Here is a 25,346-nt window from a genome sequence, read left to right on the forward strand (position 1 = left end):
GCATGCACCACCATGCCTGGCTAATTTTTGTATTTTTAGTAGAGACGGGTTTTTGCCATGTTGGCCAGGCTGGTCTTGAACTCCTGACCTCAAGTGATCCACTGGCCTCGGCTTCCCAAAGTGCTGGGATTATAGTGTGAGCCACTGTGCCTGGCCAAGAATAAAAATCTTCACCACCAGCCTGGCTTATGTGAAAATGGAGCCCAATGAGAATAACCAGGTTCCCCTGGTTCCCCTCTGCAGGCTGACTTTGCTGTAGAGGCTTTGGCCAAGGCAACATATGAACGCCTTTTCCGCTGGATACTCACCCGCGTGAACAAAGCCCTGGACAAGACCCATCGGCAAGGGGCTTCCTTCCTGGGGATCCTGGATATAGCTGGATTTGAGATCTTTGAGGTACAGCTTGGTGGAATCGTAACAGCCGTGGTCTTGGTTCTCTGAGATGGGGATTTTTCTTGGAGGAATCATGATTTTGGAGAAAGTCATGTACATGGCTACAGTAGGGTAGGAGGCTGTCTAGTTAAAGGTGGATCCTTGAGGGTATAAGAGACAGAAATCCAACAGGAAATGCATTGGTAGAAGGCTGTCTAGTTAAGGGTGGATCCTTGAGGGTATAAGAGACAGAAATCCAACAGGAAATGCATTGGTTTCTGGAACTGAGAAGGCCAGACATGCAGCTCGATCCTGTAGGCAGAGTCTGATCTTCCACCGTCTTTCTCTCTCTTTTTCTCTGCCTTCCTCCATTTTGACTCCATTCTCAAGCAGGCTCTCCCCTCATGGTGGCAAGATGGCTGCCAAAGCTCCAGACTGCCTCTCAGTAATCCTGGCAAAAAAAAAAAAAAATCTCTTTTCTAACAGTTCCAACCAAAATCTTGGAATTAAGTCTGAGTCTTACTCACCTGAATTGGCTACATGGTCACCTCCAAGCCAAGAATTGTTTGCAGGAGCTTGCAATTACCTCATGTAGTAGAAACATGGATAATGGATCCCACACCCATGGGCTCGAGGAAAGTTCTCAGAGAAACGGAAAGGGTTTTTTTTGTCTTGTTTTGTTTTTTGAGACGGAGTCTTGCTTTGTTGCCCAGACTGGAATGCTGTGTCACAATTTCATCTCACTGCAGTCTCCATCTCCTGGGTTCAAGCAATTCTCCTGTCTCAGCCTCCTGAGTAGCTGGAACTACAGGCACATGCCACTATGCCCAGCTAATTCTTTTTTTTTTTTTTTTTTGAGATGGAGTCTCGCTCTGTCGCCCAGGCCAGAGTACAGTAGTGCAGTCCTGGCTCACTGCAACCTCCGCCTCCCAGGTTCAAGTGAGTCTCCTGCCTCAGCCTCTCGAGTAGCTGGGATTAGTGCCAACATGCCCGGCTACTTTTTTTTTTTTAGTAGAGACGGAGTTTCGCCCTGTTGGCCAGGCTAGTCTCGAACTCCTGACCTCAAGTGATCCATTGGCCTTGGTCTCCCAAAGTGCTGGGATTACAGGCATGAGCCTTCGTGCCTGGCCAATTTCTGTATTTTTAGTAGAGAGAGTTTTCGCTATGTTTGCCAGGCTGGTCACAAACTCTTGACCTCAAGTGATTCTCCTGCCTTGGCCTCCCTAAGTGCTGGGATTACAATCATCAGCCAACGCACCCAGCAAGGAGGTTTGGCTGATAGATATTGATAGATATCTATCAATATTGATAGATATATTGATAGATTGATAGATATCCTGAAACAGGTGTACTACAGAGTCACTTTCTCTCTGCGCCTCTGTTCTCAAATCTGTACAATGTTTCCACACTGTATGTGCGGTAGCATGCCTTATGAGGTTTGTCCATCCATAGATGGTTGTGCAGATGGAGAAGATAAGCATCTTTAAGGTGTGTGAGGGCCATGTGATGTCAACTTCGCCAGCCCTGGTGGACTCTAGGCAGCATGTTTTGGGGTCTCAGCCCCGTCTGGGTGCTGGGATGGCAGAACAGGATGTGGGCAAGCCATGGGGGCGCTGTCAGGTGGAGCTTCTGTGGGGTTCCTTGTCTTCTGACTTCATACCAAGATCCTCACGCCCCGCCCCCATGCCATGTGCTCAGGTGAACTCCTTCGAGCAGCTGTGCATCAACTACACCAACGAGAAGCTGCAGCAGCTCTTCAACCACACCATGTTCATCCTGGAGCAGGAGGAGTACCAGCGCGAGGGCATCGAGTGGAACTTCATCGACTTTGGGCTGGACCTACAGCCCTGCATTGAGCTCATCGAGCGACCGGTGAGGGGCACGTGGGTGTGCAGGGCTCCGTCACACCTTGCACATGTGTGTGGCCTCTGTGGAGCTGACGTGGACCCCACACCCTCCCCATGCGCATAGCATTCCCCCCACCCAATCCATCACCACGTCCTGAAAGGCTGTAAGCTGAATCCTTGTGAATTGTGACAATGTCCATTAACCCACATTTTCATAGCAAAGATATTTTCTTTAATTTCTGCCTTCCTTTCATCCTCTTTTTCCTTTTTCTTTTCTTCCCTACCCTCTTTCCCTTCGCTTTGCTTCTCTGCCCTTTCTTTCTTTTTCTTTCCTTCCTTCTTTCTTTCCCTCCCTCCCTCCCTCCCTCCCTCCCTCCCTCCCTCCCTCCCTCCCTCCCTCCCTCCCTCCCTCCCTTCCTTCCTTCCTTCCTTCCTTCCTTCCTTCCTTCCTTCCTTCCTTCCTTCCTTCCTTCCTTCCTTCCTTCCTTCCTTCCTTCCTTCCTTCCTTCCTTCCTTCCTTCTCTATGACATGGTCTGACTCTGTTGCCCAGGCTGGAGTGCAGTCGCACAATCTCCACCTCCTCGGCTCAAGTGATTCTCCTGCCTCAGCCTCCCAAGTAGCTGAGACTACAGGCATGCACCACCACGCCCAGCGAACTTTTGTATTTTTAGTAGAGACAGGGTTTCTACTAATTAGCTGGGCCTGGTGGTGCATGCCTGTGGTCCCAGCTATTTGGGAGGCTGAGGTGGGAGGATTGCTTGAGCCCTGGAGGCAGAGGTTGCCGTGAGCCGAGACTGCACCACTGCATTCCAGCCTGGATGACAGAGTGAGACCCTGTCTCCAAAAAAAAAAACTTTTCTAACAGGAACCCTAGGTGAATTCAAGTCAAGCAACAAATTCATTTGCAAGAATTATGAACTCTTCATGATGTTGTCTGTGTGTTGCCCACTAGGGGGCGGCAGTAAACATGTTCTGCCTTCCCTCCCTGACACTGGTCCATTGGGCACAGGGTAATTTGAGGGTAGATTTGGAAGCATGGGGGTCATAAACTCATCTTTACATGTGAGCAAATACAGTGTGAGATCTCGGTGGATGCCCATGCATTGTGTACTGTTGGCCAGATCTTCGTGGAATGCCCGAGGTTGGGTGTCCTCTCTGATTGAAGCCCTACTTGTCTCCCACAGAACAACCCCCCAGGTGTGCTGGCCCTGCTGGACGAGGAGTGCTGGTTCCCCAAAGCCACGGACAAGTCTTTCGTGGAGAAGCTGTGCACGGAGCAGGGCAGCCACCCCAAGTTCCAGAAGCCCAAGCAGCTCAAAGACAAGACTGAGTTCTCCATCATCCATTATGCTGGGAAGGTACCAGCCACAGGGCCCAGGGGGACTCTGTCTCAGGGGAGCCCTAGTGGCTGCTCAGCACAGAGATAGTCTGAGAGTGGCAGAACCTTGGGCTGCCTGGAAACTGCAAAGGCATCTGCTACTAAGCAAATCCCAACCAAGTCCTATTCGTAATTTGTCTATGCATCTGTAAGGCATCAGCTGCAGCCACTCTCATGTTTTCCAACCGTGATGTCCAGGCAGTTCTTTCTTTCTGTTTTTGTCGGAGACAGGGTCTCGCTTTGTCACCCAGGCTGGAGTGCAATGGTGCGATCGTAGCTCACTACAGCCTCAACCTCCTGGGCTCACACAATCCTCCTGCCTCAGCCTCCCAAGTAGCTGGGACTACAGGTGTACACCACCATGCTCAGTTAAATTTTTTTTTTTTTTTGAGATGGAGTTTTGCTCTTGTCATCCAGGCTGGTGTGCAATGGTGTGATCTCCGCTAACTGCAACCTCCACCTCCGAGTTCAAGAGATTCTCCTGCCTAAGCCTCCCAAATAGCTGGGATTACAGGCACCTACCACCACACCCAGCTAATTTTTGTATTTTTAGTAGAGACAGGGTTTCACCATGTTGGCCAGCCTGGTCTCAAACTCCTGACTCAGGTGATCCACCCACCTCGGCCTCCCAAAGTGCTGGGATTACAGGCAAGAGCCAGTGTGCCTGGACGCCCAGCTAAATTTTTAAATTATGTATAGAGATGGGGTCTTGCTATGTTGCCCAGGCTGGTCTTCAACTCCTGGGCTCAAGCGATCCCCCGGCCTCAGCTTCCTGAAGTGCTGGGATTACGAGCACAAGCCACTGCACCTGGCCTCAGCCTGCTTTTCTTGTATAGACTCTAAATCCTTCCTGCTACAAGTTATACCCAACAGGTGGGGCCAACTGGAATGGGGTGACTAATACATCCACACCTGGCTTCAACAAAAATCTCCCATGTCACGGCCTTGGGTTTGCTATTGCCAGCCAGCTCTGGCCAGGAAATCTATGATAGTTGTATTCATCATCATCATCATCATCATCAACATGCCTTGGCTGTTACTGTATAGGCCCTTGCCCTATGGCTCTCAAGGGTCCTGGATAATGTACAAAGGACATAGCTTAGTCTGGCTTGCAGAATTGTAGTATTCTATTGACTCATCAGTACCCCCACTGCATCATGGGAACAGGCAAGGCTCTCTACCAGGGGGTGGCAATAGAATCCAATCTGGCCCACAGCTTGTTATTGTAAATAAAGTTTTATTGGAACACAGCCATGCCCGTTTGTATACATAGTGTCTATGGCTGGCTGCTTTTGTACTACAGCACCAGAGTTGAGTAGCTGCAACAAAGACTGTATGACTTGGCCGGGCGTGGTGGCTCACGCCTGTAATCCCAGCACCAGGGCAGGTGGATCACTTGAGGTCAGCAGTTTGAGACCACCCTGGCCAACATGGTGAAACCCCATCTCTGCTAAAAATACAAAAGAAAAAAAAAAAAAAGCCAGGCGTGGTGGCACACACCTGTAATCTCAGCTACCCAGGAGGCTGAGGCAAGAAAACTGCTTGACCCAGGAAGGTGGAGGTTGCAGTGAGCTGAGATCACACCACTGCCCTCCAGACTGGGCAACGGAGAATGACTCTGTCTCAAAAACAAAACAAAACAAAAAGAACACAAAACACTGTATGACTTGCCAAGCCAAAAATATCTACTATCTGGGCCTTCACCAAAAGTTTCCCAACTCCTAGCCTATATTCAAGGGAGTGTATGTTCCTTTAAGCATATGGAGACAATAATTTTCTTTTCTCTCCTTCATCAGTGGATTTTTTTTCAGTGGATTTGTTTTCAGTCTTCTCTCAGATCAAGCCTAGCTGTTATCCTGATAACCCACATCCCATAATAACCCAGCAAAGTTGTATTATCAGTTCCTTTCATTTAATATTTACCACAATAAAAATTAGGACTTTGGGCATGGTCAGCGTTTCAATCAGGAATGTAAAAAGCCTGTATGTCCTTTTTCTGTATATCCATGTATCAGAATCTCTGAGTTACAAATTATGCTCATTAGAGAGTAGAAAACAGGATGCCATGCTTTATTTATTTATTTATTTATTTATTTATTTATTTATTTATTTATTTATTTTGAGACAGAGTCTCACTCTGTCGCCCAGGCTGGAGTCCAGTGGCGCGATCTCAGCTCACTGCAAACTCCACCTCCCAGGGTGAAGTGATTCTCTTGCCTCAGCCTCCCGAGTAGCTGGGATTACAGGCGTGCACCACCATGCCTGGCTAATTTTTTTTTGTATTTTTAGTAGAGATGGGGTTTCACCATGTTGGTCAGGTTGGTCTGAAACGCCTGACCTCAAATGATCCACCCACCTTGGCCTCCCAAAGTGCTGGGATTACCGGCGTGAGCCACCACGCTTGGCCGCAGTGCTTAATTTCTAAACCAGCAAGATGATGAGGGGGCAATTTTGCATGTCAGCTGGAGGGCATCTGCCATCATGAAATCTCTTAATCTCGTATAACTCACAGGCACTGTGCTGGCTTAGGAGGAGGGAGGCTACCACAGCTGCGTTAGTAGGAGACTATGGAATGGAAACTAGGCTTTCCCAGCAATGGCTATCGTTGGCTGGTGTCCTACTATGTGGGCACAGGTCCCTGGGCTGTTGGTCTCTTCACTGGTGTTTGCGGAGTCCCATCATGGTGGTCATAAACGTCATTTCCTCTCTGACCTCAGAAGATCTGGAAGGACCATGGGAAGGCTGGGGTCCTGGCCTTGGTTTCTAAGTTTCTAGTTTCCCAGGGATTCTGACCAGCAGGGTGTCCTTGGCAGGTGGACTACAACGCGAGTGCCTGGCTGACCAAGAACATGGACCCGCTGAATGACAATGTGACTTCCCTGCTCAATGCCTCCTCTGACAAGTTTGTGGCCGACCTGTGGAAGGACGGTAAGGCCTTCTGGGCTCAGGTCCATGTTCTGCTTTGAGCTGGAGAATTGAACACCCAAGTCCTCCGACTCCCACACCTGCCTCAGGAGGGGAGGCCTTTGCATGGGGGCAGGGGAAGGAAGAGCATTGGCGTGTGCTGGTGAGTGATGTCTTGTTGAAACAATCTCTTCCTGAATGGGCGTCCCTGAGCGCCTCAATCCTACATGTCCCCAGGGGATGAGGTCCTGAGGTCAGGGCTCAGGCGATAGACGGGAGAAACAGCACGCCAGGCACGGGGAGTTAGACTGCCCTGTCCAGTCAGAAGGACTTTGCTGCATCTTGTCTCTGCCACCTCCTAGCTCTGTGGTCTTGGATGAGTCACTCAGTGTCGTTAAGCTTCATTGCCCTCATTAGTAAAACCAGGAAATACAATAATAGTTGCCACCTCTACTAGGGGTATTGGGAGGGTTAATTAGACCAGTGGTGCTCAAACTCAAGCAGGCATCACGACCCCCTGGAAGGCTTTATTTATTTATTTATTTAGGGACAGAGTCTTCCTCTGTCACCCAGGCTGGAGTGCATTGGTGCGATCTTGGCTCATTGCAGCGTCCACCTCCTGGGTTCCAGTGATTCTCCTGCCTCAGTCCCCCGAGTAGCTAGGATTACAGGCACAAGCCACCATGCCTGGCTAATTTTTGTATTTTTAGTAGAGACGGGGTTCCCCCGTGTTGCCCAAGCTGGTCTCGAACTCCTCACCTCAGGTGATCTGCCCGCCTCAGCCTCCCAAAGTGCTGGGATTACAGGCATGAGCCACCACACCTGGGCCTCTTTGGAGGGCTTTTAAAAACTCAGATGGCTGGGCCTACCCTAAGATCTGATTCTGCAGGTCTGGGGCCAGGGATGGGGCGGGCCTGAAAACGTTCATCCCAGGTGATGCTGCTGGTCTGGGGACCACACTCCGGCTCCCTTTGAGAACCAGTGAGAAGATGATCCCTGGGAAGAGCTGCTGGAGTGATGATGAGGGGAGGGGGTTTGCTGTTTGTCCCTGGCTGTCAGCGTCCACAGCAGGTTTTGTTCTTGGCACAGGGCCCATGGGCCTGAGGCTTACAGGACTGATCTTCCCTTGTTTTAAGATAAAAAAGGCTCCAGGAGGAGCCAGCTGTGCCCCAAGCGTATGCCAGGCTCTGGCCCTAGGGAATAGCATCGCCCCCTGGGTCTGTGTCACCCCAGGAAACATGATGAAGCCTGCAGTCCCTCCCCTGTGGGGCCCACAGTCTTGTGGGAGAGATAAGACTCTCAAAGACAAGCAGAGAGATTGTTGCATAAGGCTGCACACAGTGGCTCACACCTGTAAGTCCAGCACTTTGGGAGGCCGAGGCGGGAGGATCACTTGAGGTCAAGAGTTGGAGACCAGTCTGGCCAACGTGGTGAAACCCTGTCTCTACTAAAAATACATAAAACTAACTGGGCGTAGTGGTGGGCACCTGTAATACCAACTACTGAGGAGGCTGAGTCAGGAGAATTGCCTGAACTCAGGAGGCGCAGGTTGCAGTGAGCTGAGATTGCGCCGCTGGACTTCAGCCTGGGCAAAAGAGCAAGACTCTGTCTTGAAAAAATAAAACTATCTAACTAACTAAATAAATAAATAAATAAAAACAAAAAAAAATTAGCCAGGCGTGCTGGTGGGTGCCTGTAATCCCAGCTACTCAGGAGGCTAAGGCAGGAGAACCACCTGAACCTGGGTGGTGAAGGTTGCAGTGAGCTGAGATCACGCCACTGCACTCCAGCTGGGCAACAGAGTGAGATCTTGTCTCAAAAAAAAAAAAAAAAAGAGAGATTGTTACACGGAATCTGAGTCCAAGATGAAGAAATGAAGAAATGGTGCTGTCCACGGCCTGTGGGTTGGGCTTGGCATGTGCGGGATCTGTTGGGCTGGTAGAAAAAGAACGTTGGTGGCGATGATGATAATGACGATGGCTGGGCGCAGTGGCTTACGTCTGTAATCCCAGCACTTTGGGAGGCCGAGGAAGGGGAATCATTGAGGTCGGGAGTTTGAGACCAGCCAGACCAACATGGAGAAACTCCGTCTCTAGTAAAAATACAAAAAAATGAGCCAGGCGTGGTGGCGCATGCCTGTAATCCCAGCAACTCAGGAGGCTGAGGCAGGAGAATTGCTGGAACCTGGGAGGCGGAGCTTGCAGTGAGCCGGCATCGTGCCCATTGCACTCCAGCCTGGCCAACAAGAGTGAAACTCTGTCTCAATAAAATAATAATAATAATACCTACTTTTTTTTGAGCACTTACTGATGTGCCAGGCTTCTGTCTTGGAGAGTGTGCTGTATCTTCTGCCTCAGAATATTTCTTATGTGGATACCTACATTGTTACCCACCCATTTCTTTCTGGTTTCTGCTCAAATATGCAACTTAGCAGATCCCACCACACTACCTCCTAATCTAAGAGAGCCACCCTCATCACTCTCTCTCTGCTTTACCCTATTTTTATTTTTCTAAGCACACCTAACTACTCAAGATATTCTATACTTAACATATGTGATCACTGTCTGTCTCCTTCCCAGTGATATAAGTGGGGTGAGAGGGCCGGGTCTTTTTTTGGTCACGGCGGTGTCCCCAGGGCCTGGAGCACAGCAGGTCCTCAATAACTATTTGTTGGTGGATGAAGGATTGGAGACTGGCAGGGAATAAGTGCCTTGTGTGCCTTATTTTCTTATCCTTGCCCTAGAAGGTCGATGGTTTTATTACCTCCGTTTTGTAGAAAGGGAGACTGAGGCACAGGATGGTGCCAAGCCAAGGCTAGTCGGTCAGTGGACAGCAAGAGCAGGCTTGACTCCTAGGTCAGCGTGACTCCATCACAGGGAATTTGTTCTTTCTGCCACTCAGGTGCTCTCAGGATTTCCCAGATAGACAGTACTTGGAAACCCTGACTGCTGAAGGAGGCATTCGTGATGGAAGGAAAGATTGGAGTGGGCAGGTTGGTGGGTGGGGCAGGGTCTGGGCCTCTGGCCTAGTTAGGGGTGGGTGGGCCAGAGGCTGATGCCACCCTGGCTGTGCCCCATAGTGGACCGCATCGTGGGACTGGACCAGATGGCCAAGATGACGGAGAGCTCGCTGCCCAGTGCCTCCAAGACCAAGAAGGGCATGTTCCGTACAGTGGGACAGCTATACAAGGAGCAGCTGGGCAAGCTGATGACCACGCTGCGCAACACCACGCCCAACTTCGTTCGCTGCATCATCCCCAACCACGAGAAGAGGGTGAGGCTCGCCGCCCAGACCCTGGGGCTCCCAGAAGCCAGGGCTGCCCCCAAGCAGTCACAGCGTCCCCCAGGCGCCCTCCGCCCCTACCTACCCCGAGGATCCCATTTGCCATGCGGGGAAGGCTATCTGAATTTCAGACCCATTCCCCATCCCTGGAGGCAAAGGAGGAAGGGAGGACGGATCCAGAGACTTTCAGCTGTGGAGCTGCTGTGCAGGACATCCAGCCACTCATTCGTTCATTAGCCCAGGAAGTATTCACTGGGCTCCTCCCTGTGCCGGGTGCTGGGGAGACAGTGTTAGAAAAATTGTAGTCCTTGCCTATGGGTTTCTCTTAATCTGGTGCAGGCATCTTCACCTTGGGTGATTGTCTCCTCTATGTGGACATGTCTACAGACATTTTTGGTTGTCACAACCAGGAGGGGGCTGCTAGTCAGCATCTAGTAGGTAGAGGCCAGGGATGCGCTAAGCATTGTACAATGCACAGGACAGTCCCTCAACCCCCTGCACAGAATCCCTCCAAGATGCCACTAGTGCTGTACAGGGAGAGGTAAACACACAGCCGATGATGGTGATGGAATGTGGTCAATTACGAGAACACCAAAGAGCCAGGGCTCCTCCCACAGCCTCAGGACTCAGAAAAAGCTTCTGGTGAACTTGAACTTTAAGAATGTGTAGCCATCAACTTGGTGACATGGAAGGCAGGGTGGGGAGGGCACGCTAGCAGAGGGCCCAGGATAAGCAAGAGTGTGGAGGTGAGAAATGAAGGATCTAGGTAAGAAAATGCTAGATACTGGCAGGTGTGTGGCTCATGCCTGTAATCCCAGCTACTCAGGAGGCTAAGAAAAATCTCTTGAATCCAGGAGGCAGAGGTTGCAGTGAGCTGAGATTGCACCACTGCATTCCAGCCTGGCCAGCAGAGTGAGATTCCATCTTTAAAAAAAAGAAAAAAGAAAAAAAGAAAATCCTACATAGGTCATTTCATGTTGCAGATGTGTGAGGGCGTGAGGTAGGAATCAGACGGTGTGTGAAGTAGGAATGAGGCTGAATGGGTAGGCAGGGGCTAGATCGTGGTGCTCCTTGTGTTCTTTCTGGAGCTTGGCCTTCTCTGTCTAGGGATGCCACTGGGGGTGTTTAAGCAGGGCTATGGCATGGTCCAATTTATGTTTTAGGAAGTGAATGAGGGGACTGGACATATGCTGGATCATGCCTGTAATCCCAGCACTTTGGGAGGTTGAGGTGGGAGGATCACTTGAGACCAGGTGTTCAAGGCTAGCCTGGGCAACAGAGCAAGACCCTGTATCTACAAAAACATTTTAAAAAATTATCCAGGCATGGTAGCACATGCTGTGGTCCCAAATACTTGGGAGGCTGATTTGGGAGGATCACCTGAGCCCAGGAGTTTGAGGCTGCAGTGAGCCATGATCACGCCACTGGACTCCAGCCTGGGTGACAGAATGGGACCCTATCTCAAAAAATAAAAAACAAAAAGAACAAAGGAAAGCGAATGAGGGGATTGAGGGGAGAGGCAAAACTGGAGAGAGAAGACCAGGTGGGTGGTTTCTGTGGTTGTCCAGGCAGGAGAAGATAGTGGAGACAATGGTGGTGAAGAGAAGTTGGTGGGGGATTGGGAGATATTTGGGAGCTAGAACCAATCAAACTGCTGATGGACAGGAAGTGAGGGAGACGAGGTGATGAGGAGGAAGCCCCAAGTTCCAGCCAGGCGATGCTAGTGTCATCAAGAACCAGAGAGATCATGAGGCAGCCAGTGCCAAAGCAAAGAGATGAAAACCCAGAGAGGGGGCACTGCTTTGCCCCTCGGCCCTCAGCTGAGCTCTCCCTGGGTGCTTCTGTTGGTACCCTGGTGGCCTGGCCAGGTGGGTCATCCAGGTAGGAGGTTTGGGGCTTTGCTGCACCGTGGGTCCTGGCCCCAGGGATCCACTGCCCTCTTTGGCCTTTGCAGTCTGGCAAGCTGGATGCGTTCCTGGTGCTGGAGCAGCTGCGGTGCAATGGGGTGCTGGAAGGCATTCGCATCTGCCGGCAGGGCTTCCCCAACCGGATCGTCTTCCAGGAGTTCCGCCAACGGTAAGTCCCAAGGTCTGGCCCAGGTAGGGCAGGGGGTGAGCGGGACTGGGCAGAGGAATGGATGCTGGAGGTACACGGGGTGACTTCTGCTCTGTGTTTCAAGCTACGAGATCTTGGCGGCGAATGCCATCCCCAAAGGCTTCATGGACGGGAAGCAGGCCTGCATTCTCATGGTGAGCCCAGAAGTCCACCAGAGACCTCCCAACCTCTGGCCGCAAGCCACCTGCTGCTCATGGCGGGACCGTTCTTACCCATGTCATCGCTCGCCAAATGGCACAGCACAAATCAGGAGCTCTTCTTTTCCTTCCTTTTGCAGATCAAAGCCCTGGAACTTGACCCCAACTTATACAGGATAGGGCAGAGCAAAATCTTCTTCCGAACTGGGGTCCTGGCCCACCTGGAGGAGGAACGAGATTTGAAGATCACCGATGTCATCATGGCCTTCCAGGCGATGTGTCGTGGCTACTTGGCCAGAAAGTAAAGATGCTTTCCTGCATCCTAATACCTCGAACGCGAATCACAAACAGGGGCCTTTCTGTTCTGATTGCGCAATTTTAAGAGGCCACCTGTTTACTATGCATCATTGACTGAGTGACAGTTTTTTCTTGAGGTGGAAGAAATGCTTCTACTTTAAATAAATGTACCAGTTACGAGTGCAGGAAGGGAATGAGTTTTAGACCTGGGTTTTCATCCTGGATGCCCCAGTTTCTGCTGATGAACCTTGGACAAGTTACTCTACCTCTCTGAGCTTCAAGTTTTTTTAGCTGGAAACTGAGCATAATCATTTTGACCTCAGAGAGCTGTTCATCAGGTGTCACTAAGATATAACGCATGATGAGAGCTTAGAACAGTGTGTGGTCCTCAGGTCACAAATGCTGGTTGTTGTTTGTCCCTCCTTCCCTCCTTCCCTCCCTCCCTCCCTCCCTCCCTCCGTCCCTCCCTTCCTCCCTTCCTTCCTTCATTCTTTTTGAGACAGAGTCTCTGTCTCTCTCTGTCGCCCAGGCTGGAGTGCAGTGGTGCAGGCTTAACTCACTGCAACCTCTGCCTCTTGGACTCAAGCAATTCTTGTGTCTCAGCCTCCCGAGTGACTGGAATCACAGGCGCCCGCCACCACAGTGGGCTAATTTTTGTATTTTTAGTAGAGACGAGGTTTCACCATGTTGGCCAGGCTGGTCTCAAATTCCTGGTCTCAAGTGATCCACCCGCCTTGGCATCCCAAAGTGCTGGGATTATAGGCGTGACCCACTGCGCCCGGCCTAGAAATGTTAGAATTGGATAAAGCATCAAGGAAAGAGGACTTGGCCGTGTCTAGATACCCATGTCCCCATGGGATTTATAAGGCAGGGTTTTAGAGGGTGTGATGTCCCATCTGTTCTGTGAAGACTGGGAGCCAGGGAAGGGCTCGGGTTCCTCAGTGAAAGTCACACCCCAGGGACTGCAGGAACAGGTGGAGTCGCTCTCTATCTGGGGTGTGTGTTGTCACTGGGCAGAGACCACACCCTTGCCTGCAGGACCCTGACGTGTCAGGTTCATTCATTGACACATGGACCCAAGATGGTCAAGGCCAGATTTGGGAGCTCTTGGTCCTTCCGCAGCAGACCTAACTTGTCAAGTTTCCTTACTAAATTCCCTGTTGCTGTCCCTCCTGGTTCCAGGATGACTGGGACAATTTGATTCTTAAAGTTTTCCCATGTCTAAGATGGCAGCCAAGCAGGGAAGACAGAATTCCGTTCACTATTCTATCTGTTTCTCAATCTGATAGCCCTTAAATGGGAAGAATGCTGTTCAGGGTCACAGTTTGAAATTCCTAAAACAACCCAGGAGAGAATAGGTTTGACAGGGCTGGGTATGGTAGCTGACACCTGTCATCCCAGCACTTTGGGAGGCCGAGGCAGGAGGATGGCTTGAGCCCAGGAGTTTGAAACCAGCCTGGGCAACATGGCGAGACCCCTATCTCTAGAAAAAAAAAAAACTTTAAAAATTAGCTCGGCATGGTAGCATGTGCCTGTAGTCCCACCTACTTGGGAGGCTGAGGCAGGAGGATCACTTGAGCCCAGGAATTTGAGGCTGCAGTGAGCCATCGCACCACTGCACTCCAGTCTGGGCCACAGAGCCAGACCCTGTCTCTGGAAAAAAAAAGGTTTGTCTGAAACAGCTGGTGCAGGCTGGGCACAGTGGCACCTACCTGTAATCCCAGCACTTTGGGAGGCCGAGGTGGGTGGATGACCTGAGGGTCAGGAGTTTGAGACCTGCCTGGCCAACATGGGAAACCCCATCTCTACTAAAAATACAAAAATTAGCCAGGCATGGTTGTGGGCACCTGTAATCCAAGCTACTCGGGAGGCTGAAGCTGGAGAATCACTTGAACCCCGGAGGTGGAGGTTGCAGTGAGCTCAGACTGTGCTACTGCACTCCAGCCTGGGCAGCAATGAGTGAAACCCTATCTCAAAAAAAAAAAAGTAAAAAAAAAAAGAAAAAACAGAAACAGCTAGTGCAGCCGGGGTGTACAGAAGCCCCATTAGGAATGATGCACATAGATGCGTTTTCTGAGCGGTGTTTGGATCTCAGCTAAGTCCAGGGCATGTCGTGAGCCCTGGGTCTTCCTTGTCCACTGAGAAAGGCTCTGGGCTATAGATGATTTAAGTTGTTTGCAGCCAGACAAAACGTGTCACACAGGGTTTCTGGAAGAACCTGAGCTGGGGAGAATGGGGCATGTCCCTGTGCAGGTTGGGGATACGGTGGGGCAGGGCTCTATGGACAGCAGAGTAAGGCTTCATGACCCCCCACCCCCAACCTTCTCTTCCTCCCTCCCTAGGGCTTTTGCCAAGAGGCAGCAGCAGCTGACCGCCATGAAGGTGATTCAGAGGAACTGCGCCGCCTACCTCAAGCTGCGGAACTGGCAGTGGTGGAGGCTTTTCACCAAAGTGAGTGCTCTGCCCCAGCCCCCTTCCCGGGGGCCCGCAGCCCTGGCTCTTCACTCTGGAGCCTCCACATTTGGAAAAGGAGGTGGTCACAAGTGGGCGCGGAATGGAGGGCTTCAACTCAGACCTTGCGCGTTGGCGGTTCTCTGGCCCGAGGAGGCCCTGTCCTTTGGCACATAGGCTATAGCCAGGACCTTAACACAAAGTATTAATATTTCCATCAGCACTGGAATCCCTCACGTGGCCCATTTATAGCCACACCCACTTCCTCCGTAGCCCTGGAAACCACTCTGTTCTCCAGTTCTGTAATTTTGATGGTTCAAGAATGCTGCGGGGGGCGGCGGCTCACGCCTGTAATCCCAGCACTTTGGGAGGCCGAGGGACGTGGATTACTTGCAGTCAGGAGTTCGAGACCAGCCTGGCCAACATGGCAAAACCCCGTCTCTACTAAAAATACAAAAATTAGCTGGGTATGGTGGCAGGCACCTGTAATCCTAGCTACTCAGGAAGCTGAGGCAGGAGAATCTCTTGAACCCAGGAGACAGAGGTTGCAGTGAGCCAAGATCGTGCCTGCACTCCAGCCGGGGTGACAGATTGAGACTCTGCTGCTTTTTGGAAATGTTCGTCCCCACTGAACCAACTTCTGAAAAACTATCCTAAGAAAATCGTCTTAGCCAGGTGTGGTGGCTCACGCCTATAATCCCAGCACTTTGGGAGGCCAAGGCGGGAGGATCACCTGGGTTTAGGAGTTCAAAACCAGCCTGGCCAACATGGTGAAACCCCATCTCTACTAAAAATACAAAAATTAGCCGGGTGTGGTGGTGGGCACCTGTAATCCCAGCTACTCGGGAGGTTGAGGCAGGAGAATCACTTGAACCCAGGAGGCGGAGGTTGCAGTGAGCTGAGATCGCAAGATTGTGCCACTGCACTCCAGCCTGGGTGACAGAGCGAGACTCCAACTAAACAAAAAAAGAGAGAAAAGAAAAGAAAATCAACAGTTAAGGGTATTCATTATGGCCTTATTTACAATAGCAGAATTTCAGTGTCTGGTCCTAGCTGAATGATGAGTTCAATAATGGTTCATCCATCAATGGAATGTTTTCAGCTACTAAAATGATGGCTTGGATACTGAATAGGTCTGCTAAAAAAAAAAAAAAAATAAAGAATAAAAAAAAATGACATCTACCTAGCCATCTAGCTGCACACTGTGGCATGTGCCTGTAGTCCCAGCTACTCTGGAACTGGGGCGGGAGGATCGCTTGAGGCCAGAAGTTCAAGGCTGCCGTGAACTCTGAATGTGTCACTGCATTTCAGCCTGCATGACAGAACAAGACCATCTCTTAATAAATACATTAACTTAAAAACATGGCTATATCAAGTTGTAAGAATGATGTAACAGCGTGGGGTGATAAATATAATTTTTTAAAATTTTATTTGTGGAGACAGGGTCTCACTCTGTCACCCAGGCTAGAGTCCAGTGGCACAATCATGGCTCCCTGTAGCCTCAACCTCCAGGGTTCAGGCGATCTTCCTACCTCAGCCCCTTCAGTAGCTGGGACTACAGGTACACACCACCATGCCTGGCTACTTTTCTTTGTAGAGATGGAGTCTCATGATGTTGCCCAGGTTGGTCTCAAACTCCTGGGCTCAAGCACCTGCCTCGGTCTCCCAAAGTGCTGGGATTACAGGCATGCACCACTGTGCCTGTCTGTATCTTATAATTTTAAATAATAAAAGCAGCTTTAACACTAGGCAGCACGGTCTTAAGTCTGTTTTTTAAACATAGAAAAAGAGCCAGGAAGGAAATGTAAACAATGTTAGTAATGACTTTGATAGGGAGGTGGGTGGGATATGAAAGATTTTTTCTTTTCCCTTTTGTCTTTGGAAGGAAATAGCACTTTTCAGCAGTAGTTCTCTGTTGGGATGGTTCTAAAGTAGGGAAGATGAGACTTTTTCCTTTCACTTTGCACCTTTTCCGGTGCTCTGATTTAGAGTTCCTCAATCTTGCCACTGTTGACATTTTGGGGTGACTAATTCTCTGTTGTGGGGGCTGTCCTGCACACTGTATGGTGTTCAGCAGCATCCCTGGCCTCTACCTACTGGATGCCACAGCCACCCCCCACCCCAGTTGTGACAACCACCAGTGTCTCCAGACAGTATCCTCTAGTGGGGATCGGTGGGGGCGACATCGTCCCTAGCTCAGAACCACTGATCAAATTTATTATGACAACTTATCCCTTTGCCACAAAAACAAATGACAGGCTGACTATGTGTGTGCAGGTGAAGCCACTGCTGCAGGTGACACGGCAGGAGGAGGAGATGCAGGCCAAGGAGGATGAACTGCAGAAGACCAAGGAGCGGCAGCAGAAGGCAGAGAATGAGCTTAAGGAGCTGGAGCAGAAGCACTCGCAGGTACCTGTATGGATGTGTGGCTGGAGCCGCCGGGGAGCAGGACTTGGCCCCATGGGGCTCACCCGCCTCCTCCCCACCCTCTGTGTGCAGCTGGCTGAGGAGAAGAACCTGCTACAGGAACAGCTGCAGGCAGAGACAGAGCTGTATGCAGAGGCTGAGGAGATGCGGGTGCGGCTGGCGGCCAAGAAGCAGGAGCTGGAGGAGATACTGCATGAGATGGAGGCCCGCCTGGAAGAGGAGGAAGACAGGGGCCAGCAGCTACAGGCTGAAAGGAAGAAGATGGCCCAGCAGATGCTGGTAAGCTGTCACAGGGGCAGCCCATGGTAGCTAGGCAAATCACTTGACCCTCACTGCAGGCCTGTGGAGGTGCATCCAGGGATACGTGTCCCTGCTGGGACAGACGATGAGACGGAGGCTTGGTGGGCTCGGTCATCTGATCAAGACCACACAGCTGGGGTTGGGACTTGAACGCAGCGAGCCCACTCTGTTCTACTGCCCTGCATTGCATGTGCTAACTAACCCCTTTTCTCCTAACAGCAAGCCTCAGTGGAGGATAACTGTATTTATTAGCTATTGCTACATAACAAAACATGCCACACTCAGCAGCTAGAAATAAAAAGTGTTTATCTTACATAGTCAGGAATTTGGGAGTGGCTCAGGTGAGTGGTTCTGGCTTAGGGTCTGACATGAGGTTGCAGTCAAGGTGTTGGCTGAGGCTGAAGGCTCATCTGGGGCTGGAAGACCCACTTTCATGTGGCTCATTCACACAGCTGTTGGCAGGAGGCCTCAGTTCCTTACCGTGAAGGCCTTGCCTCAGGGCTGCTTGAGCGTCCTTCCAACATGGCAGCAGAGTTCCCCCAGGAGGAGTGATCTGAGAGAGAGGAGAAAGGAAGCCACAATACCTTTTATAGCCTAATCTCTGAAGTTACATTCCATCACTTCCTCCTGATTTGTTGTTGTTGTTAGAAGCAAATCTAACCCTCACTCAAGGGGAGGAGAATTAGGCTCCACCTTTTTGGAGTAGCAAAGAATTTGTGGATCGATTTTAAAACCACCGTGGTACCTACTGTGCCCATTTTATAGATGAGGAGATTGAGGTTCCACGAAGCAGAGGAGCTTACCCAGGTTTTTTTGTTTTGTTTTGTTTTTTTGAGACGGAATCTCACTCTGTTGCCCAGGCTAGAGTGCAATGGTGCAATCTCAGCTCACTGCAACCTCTGCCTCCTGGGTTCAAGCAATTCTCCTGCCTCAGCCTCCCGAGTAGCTGGGATTACAGGAGCCCACCACCATGCCTGGCTCATTTTTGTATTTTGAGACAGGGTTTTGCCATGTTGGCCAGGCTGGTCTTGAACTCCTGACCTCAAGTGATCCACCGACCTCGGCCTCCAGAACTGCTGGGATTACAGGTGTGAGCCACCGTGACCAGGCCTTTATTTCTTCCTTTTAGGAGGCTGCAGAGCTCTGGGCATCATCAGGCCTACCCCTGCGTTCACTAGTCTCCAGATCACCATGAGAGTAAATTTGTTATAACCAAAGCTGTTACTCTTTTCCCTCCACAACAAAGGACCTTGAAGAGCAGCTAGAGGAGGAGGAAGCTGCCAGGCAGAAGCTGCAACTTGAGAAGGTCACGGCCGAGGCCAAGATCAAGAAACTGGAGGATGAGATCCTGGTCATGGATGATCAGAACAATAAATTGTCAAAAGTGAGTAGCGGCCGGGTGCGGTGGCTCATGACTATAATCCCAGCACTTTGGGAGGCCGAGGTAGGTGGATCACTTGAGGTCAGGAGTTTGAGAGTAGCCTGGCCAACAGGGTGAAACTCCATCTCTACTAAAAATACAAAAATTAGCCAGGCCTGGTGGCCGGTGCCTATAATCTCAGCTACTTGGGAGGCTGAGGCAGGAGAATCACTTGAACCTGGGAGGCAGAGGTTGTAGTGAGCTGAGATCGTGCCACTGCACTGCAGCCTGGGTGACAGAATGATTCTGTCTCAGGGGAAAAAAAAAAAGTGGAATCAAGTTTCTGCATTCAAAACAACAGGCTTACCAGGATCAGGGAGATTTGGGGAATTTGGGACTTTCAGTTCTCAAAGCAGAAAAGCCCTTAGAAAACCAGGACAAGCTGGTCACCCTAGTCAGTCGTCACTAACCAGCCCCACGAGGGTGACCTGCTTTTAGTTCTTTGAGCTGGATGTCAACTCGGCCCCTACTATGAGCCAGGGTCTGTGTTCGATGCAGGTATGCATGGTGAAGGAGGACCCTGCCCTCATGGGGCTTACCCTCCAGTGAGATGGCAAATAACCATGATTTGCCATGGTGATCAGGGCTCCAAAGGAAACGTTCACCATATTATAAGAGTGAGGCAGGCCGGGGGCAGTGGCTCATGCCTGCAATCCCAGCACTTTGGGAGGCTGAGGCGGGTGGATTACCTGAGGTCAGGAGTTGGAGGCCAGCCTGGTCAACACGCTAAAACCCTATCTCTGCTAAAAATACAAAAAATTAGTCGGGTGTGTTGGCGGATGCCTGTAGTCCCAGCTACTCGGGAGGCTGAGGCAGGAGAATCACTTGAACCTGGGAGGTGGAGATTGCAGTGAGCTAAGATAGCGCCACTGTACTCCAGCCTGGGTGACAGAGTAAGACTCTGTCTCAAAAAAAAGGAGGAAAGGAAAAAGGGAGAGGAAAAAGAGAAAAGGAAAGGGCAGTGGGGGATAGAGGAATGGTATTCAGGGAAGGTGTCCTGGAGGAGGTGACATTTAAGCAGAAACTTAAAGATGAAGGAGCAGTTAGAGGGGAGTGGAAGAGCATCTCAGCTGGTTGGCCCACTGTGCAAAGGCCTTGGGGCAGGGAAGAGCTGGCCAGTGGCAGGAATGGAAGGAGGGTACCTTTAGCTGACCATACAATGTGAGGGACAGACTGGCATGAGATGAGATATGGCCAATTTTTGGAAATTGTTAAGGGACTTCTCTTTACCATTTAAAGCTATAGTTGTATTTTGTTATAATGTGGGTTTTTCTTTCAATTGTTTATATGGAAATTACTAAAAGTAAAACATAGATTCTAAAGAAAAGAAAAATGCTAAAGATATCTCTTTCTCTTTCTCCAAAAAGGAACGAAAACTCCTTGAAGAGAGGATCAGTGACTTAACGACAAATCTTGCAGAAGAGGAAGAAAAGGCCAAGAATCTTACCAAGCTGAAAAACAAGCATGAATCTATGATTTCAGAACTGGAAGGTAAACCAGCTACCAAGACGTTTATTTTTATTTTATTTTGCTATTTTTTGTTTTAGAGATGAGGTCTTGCTCTGTCGCCCAGGCTGCAGTGCAATGGTGCAATCATGGCTCACTGCAGCCCGAAACTCCTAAGCTCAAGCGATCCTGCTGCGTAGCTGAGACTACAGGCATGCACCACCACACCCAGCTAATTTTTTTTATTTTTTATTTTTGTAGAGATGGGGTTTCACTATGATGCTCAGTCTGGTCTCAAACTCCTGGGCCCAAGCAGTCCTCCCACCTTGGCCTCCCAAAGTGCTGGGATTATAGGCATGAGCCACTACACCTGGCCTTGAATGGATATTTTTAAAAGCAGGAAAATCAGAAAGGAAATTTGAGGATGGCGGATCATCCCATTGAGCGAAACTCTATCCTACCTCTCGGAATCACCCTCAGTCAACACACACACTAATAATACGATAAAAGGGCCGGGTGCGGTGGTTTACGCCTGTAATCGCAGCACTTTGGGAGGCCAAGGCGGGCGGATCATGAGGTCAGGAGTTGGAGACCAGCCTGGCCAACATGGCAAAACCCTGTCTCAAAATACAAAAATGAGCCAGGCATGGTGGCGGGTGCCTGTGATCCCAGTGACTTGGGAGGCTGAGGCAGGAGAATCTCTTGAACCTGGGAGGTGGAGGTTGCAGTGTGCAGAGACCGCACCATTGAACTCCACCCTGGGCCAAAAGAGCAAAACTCTGTCTCAAATAATAATAATAATGATGATATGATAAAAGGTGCTGTTCATCAGGAGATAATGGTCCAGGCCGTGGCTATGACGGTTACTGATGGGGGAATATGTGAATTTCCTCTGTGTAAAATGCCTGGGCAGGAAGGCTCATTTCCGGGCATCTTTCCGGGCTCCCCCCCTCCTCAAGAGCACCTCGGTTTTTGCAGTGCGGCTAAAGAAGGAAGAGAAGAGCCGGCAGGAGCTGGAGAAGCTGAAACGGAAGCTGGAGGGTGATGCCAGCGACTACCACGAGCAGATCGCTGACCTCCAGGCACAGATCGCAGAGCTCAAGATGCAACTGGCTAAGAAGGAGGAGGAGCTGCAGGCGGCCCTGGCCAGGTAGCGGGGCTAGCAAGGGGCATTTGCTGTGTGTCCGTGTGTCCCGTGGGCCCCCGCTCATTCGCAGTGGCTGTCTTGGTCAAGGTGGCCCCAGGCCCTTGGCATGAACTTTGTTTTCCAGGCCAGGCCAGGCCTCCCACGAGCCTCCCTGACCCCGTTCACTCCCCCAGATCCTCACCTTCGATTTGCTTCTGTCCCCTACAAACACACAGTTTCTTTGCAGTTGATCTCACCTACTCCTGCGGTGTTGCTGCCGCCTCTTCGACATACAGGCTTTTCTCATCTAGACCCCAGTTCTGAATTTCCGATTGCCCAATGAGTCAGTTTCCATGAGCGTCTCAAACACCCCATGCCTAAGGCGGGAATGACCTTCCTTTCCCCAGCCCCTCCCTCTAAGGGCCCTCCTTTTTGCGAACACCAATCTCCTCCTTTGCTCTTGCTCACCCACAGCGAGCAGCGACCTTCGGATTCTGCCAGTCCTTCTAAATGTGCCCCCACCCATTTCCTCTGGTTTTTCCCTCTTCCTGGCTCTTAGCTGGCTTTACACTAATGCTGATACTGCAGCAGCCACTGTGAATGATTATTTACCTGCTCACTCTGTACTAAGTTCTTTTCAAGCAATACCTTTGCAGACACCTGGCCAGGTGTACTGCTGGTGTCTTTGAGGAGGAAGCTGAGCCTCCTAGGGGTAACAGAACAGGAGCAATGTCATTGCTTGTAAGAAGCAGAGCTGGGATTTAAGCCTCAGAGCTTTCTGATTGATCCCCTGGTCCGGCTCTTTTGTCGTCCAACTTGTGCTGCGTTGACAGTGCTAGGGTGATGAAGGCAAAACATCCCTCTGGGGCACGAACCTGCTCACAAAACTTTGCTGGCTGGATGCCGAGGCTCACGCCTGTAATCTCAACACTTTGGGAAGCCAAGGTGGGAGGATTGCTTGAGGCCAGCAGTTTGAGACCAACATGGGCAACAAAGCAAGACCCCATCTCTACAAAAAGTTAAAAAATGAGCCAGGCATGGTGGTGTGTGCCTGTAGTCCCAGCTACTCAGGAGGCTGAGTTGGGAGGATCGCTTGAGCCCAGGAGGTTGAGACTAAAGTGAGCTATGATCATGCCACTGCACTCCAGCCTGGGCAACAGAGCAAGACCCTGTCTCAAAACAACAACAACAACAAAACAAAAACCTAACTTCACTGGCTTATTAGGGAAAAGCCAGTTTCCTTAGCCTCACCCTCAGAGCCCACCCACCCTCTGCAGTCTCACCCCAACCCAACTATTTCACTTTCTCTCTTGTTGCTGCCCATTCAAGTACAGTAAAATCAAAGTGCTTGCCTCTCCTGCAGCGTTCTGCCATTTAACAGTGCTTCTTGCAGCCCACCTTGATCTGTGGTCACCACCTCCACCAGATGCAGAGCCCCAGTCTGAATATCTCCCGTAAGCAGTGGCTGGCCAAGTGCTGTGTGTGGGGTGGGTACTCAGTCACTGAGGAAATGCAGAAAGAACAGACAGTTGCCAGGGAAGAATAACTGTCCAACATTCAGAAAGCATCTACACAGTCCCTACTGTGACCAGGTACCTTGCCAGTCTGGGGCCAATGCTTTGCATTCTTGCACACACATGCACACACGTGCATACACACGTACACACACCCATGCACATATACAATCTGTTTTGATGTCAGACCTCGGCACTCAGGTCCTGTGTTAATCTCAAGTAGTCTGGCATATCACGCAGCAGTCCTGGGGACATGGATAGAAGGTGTTTGATGTCTCTGCAACATAAGTGTTTGGTCCCAGAAAACAATTTTTGGCCACATTGTAAGACAGGAAACCAAGGGCGCTGGGGGTTCATTCTGGTGGGTCTGTCCCTGAAAGGCTTGACGATGAAATCGCTCAGAAGAACAATGCCCTAAAGAAGATCCGGGAGCTGGAGGGCCACATCTCAGATCTCCAGGAGGACCTGGACTCGGAGCGGGCCGCCAGGAACAAGGCTGAAAAGCAGAAGCGAGACCTGGGCGAGGAGCTGGAGGCCCTGAAGACAGAGCTGGAAGACACGCTGGACAGCACGGCCACTCAGCAGGAGCTCAGGTGAGGACCCATCAACCCCACCATCCTGCTGTCCCACTGCACCAACGGGATGGGGGCAGGAGAGGGGACAAACCCAAAGCAAATCCTGCATCACAGAATGTCTCAGCCCCTGTGCATTTACCTTCCTGGCTGCAGTTTGCTTTAACTTGTAGAAGCATGGTTGTTTTTTTTTTTTTTTTTTTTTTTTGAGGCAGTCTGGCTTTGTTGCGGTTGTGCCATCTTGGCTCACTGCAACCTCCACCTCTGAGATTCAAGTGATTCTCATGCCTCAGCCTCCTGAGTAGCTGGGCTTACAGGTGTGTGCCACCATGCCCAGCTAATTTTTGTGTTTTTAGTAGAGATGGAGTTTCACCATGTTGCCCCGGCTGGACTTGAACTCCTGGCCTCAAGTGATCCACCCACTTCAGTCTCCCAAACTGCTGGTATTACATGTGTGAGCCACTGCACCTGGCCCTCATCATCTTATTTCTCATCAGAAGAGTAGTATATACCAGGGATGTACAATCTTTTGGCTTCCCTTGGCCACATTGGAAGAAAAAGATTTGTCTTGGCCCACACATAAAATACACTAACACTAATAATAGCTGATGAACTAAAAAAGATTTACAAATTGCAAAAAAACATCTCATACTGTTTTAAGAAAGTTTATGACTCTGTGTCAGGCTGCATTCAAAACCATCCTCATTGGAAAGCTTGGATATACTCAGAGAATAATTTGAAAACTATAGAAAAACAGACATAAAAAAAATCACCTTTCGGGTCGGGCTCATGCCTATAATCTCAGCACTTTGGGGGGCCAAAGACAGGTGAAGTCAGGAGTTCAAAACCACCCTGGCCAACATGGTGAAACCCTGTCTCTACTATAAATCCAAAAATTACCTGAGCGTGGTGTCGCATGCCTGTAATCCTGGCTACTCAGGAGGCTGAGGCAGTAGAATCACTTGAATCTGGGAGGCAGAGGTTGCAGTGAGCTGAGATTGCATCATTGCACTCCAGCCTGAGCAACAGAGTGAGACTCCATCTCAAAAAACAAACAAACAAAAATCACCCTTGGCCGGGCGCGGTGGCTCAAGCCTGTAATCCCAGCACTTTGGGAGGCCGAGACGGGCGGATCACGAGGTCAGGAGATCGAGACCATCCTGGCTAACACGGTGAAACCCCGTCTCTACTAAAAAATACAAAAAACTAGCTGGGCGAAGTGGCGGGCGCCTGTGGTCCCAGCTACTCGGGAGGCTGAGGCAGGAGAATGGCGTGAACCCGGGAGGCGGAGCTTGCAGTGAGCTGAGATCCGGCCACCGCACTCCAGCCTGGGCGGCAGAGCCAGACTCAGTCTCAAAAAAAAAAAAAAAAAAAAAAAATCACCCTTAGTCACACCAGTTAGCATTTTTGAGAAATTCCTTCCTGTCTGTCTGTGTGTGTTATCAGTCAGTCCCCAGGCTCCAATTCCCAAGTATGTGTGTGTATAACTTTTGTGTTAAATTTTAAAAATAAAATTGATCAGATTGGTTTTCAATTTAAGATTCACTTCAAATGAACAAATAACAACAATAACAAACTGTCTGCCAGATCACAAATCCTGACTCTGGTGAAACTAGGTCATTGATTCATTCAGTAAACACATAAAAGTATTTTAATGCAATCTGTGGTGTTGGCATAGCATATACCATAGCATATAGCTATGCTAGCTGTGCCAACACCGTATACCCTGAGGTTTATTTCCCCCACTTTGGGTTTTG

General features: G+C 50.2%; 1 protein-coding gene across 2 annotated transcripts in view; it reads left to right on the forward strand.

The window, feature by feature from the left end:
* MYH11 (myosin heavy chain 11) overlaps positions 1-25,346 on the forward strand; it is a 158,421-nt gene that overhangs the window by 100,523 nt on the left and 32,552 nt on the right. For both annotated transcript variants that reach the window (XM_025371299.1, XM_025371300.1), the window contains 15 exons: positions 244-396; positions 2,071-2,244; positions 3,405-3,578; positions 6,412-6,526; positions 9,582-9,775; positions 11,739-11,860; positions 11,964-12,033; positions 12,177-12,337; positions 14,676-14,784; positions 17,062-17,193; positions 17,284-17,490; positions 18,758-18,895; positions 20,299-20,422; positions 21,356-21,527; positions 23,398-23,610. In XM_025371299.1, coding sequence (XP_025227084.1) covers positions 244-396; positions 2,071-2,244; positions 3,405-3,578; positions 6,412-6,526; positions 9,582-9,775; positions 11,739-11,860; positions 11,964-12,033; positions 12,177-12,337; positions 14,676-14,784; positions 17,062-17,193; positions 17,284-17,490; positions 18,758-18,895; positions 20,299-20,422; positions 21,356-21,527; positions 23,398-23,610 — 2,258 coding nt within the window. The remainder of the gene's footprint in view (positions 1-243; positions 397-2,070; positions 2,245-3,404; positions 3,579-6,411; positions 6,527-9,581; positions 9,776-11,738; positions 11,861-11,963; positions 12,034-12,176; positions 12,338-14,675; positions 14,785-17,061; positions 17,194-17,283; positions 17,491-18,757; positions 18,896-20,298; positions 20,423-21,355; positions 21,528-23,397; positions 23,611-25,346) is intronic.

This window comes from Theropithecus gelada, chromosome 20, assembly GCF_003255815.1.
Source record: "Theropithecus gelada isolate Dixy chromosome 20, Tgel_1.0, whole genome shotgun sequence".
NCBI classification, from domain to species: domain Eukaryota; kingdom Metazoa; phylum Chordata; class Mammalia; order Primates; family Cercopithecidae; genus Theropithecus; species Theropithecus gelada.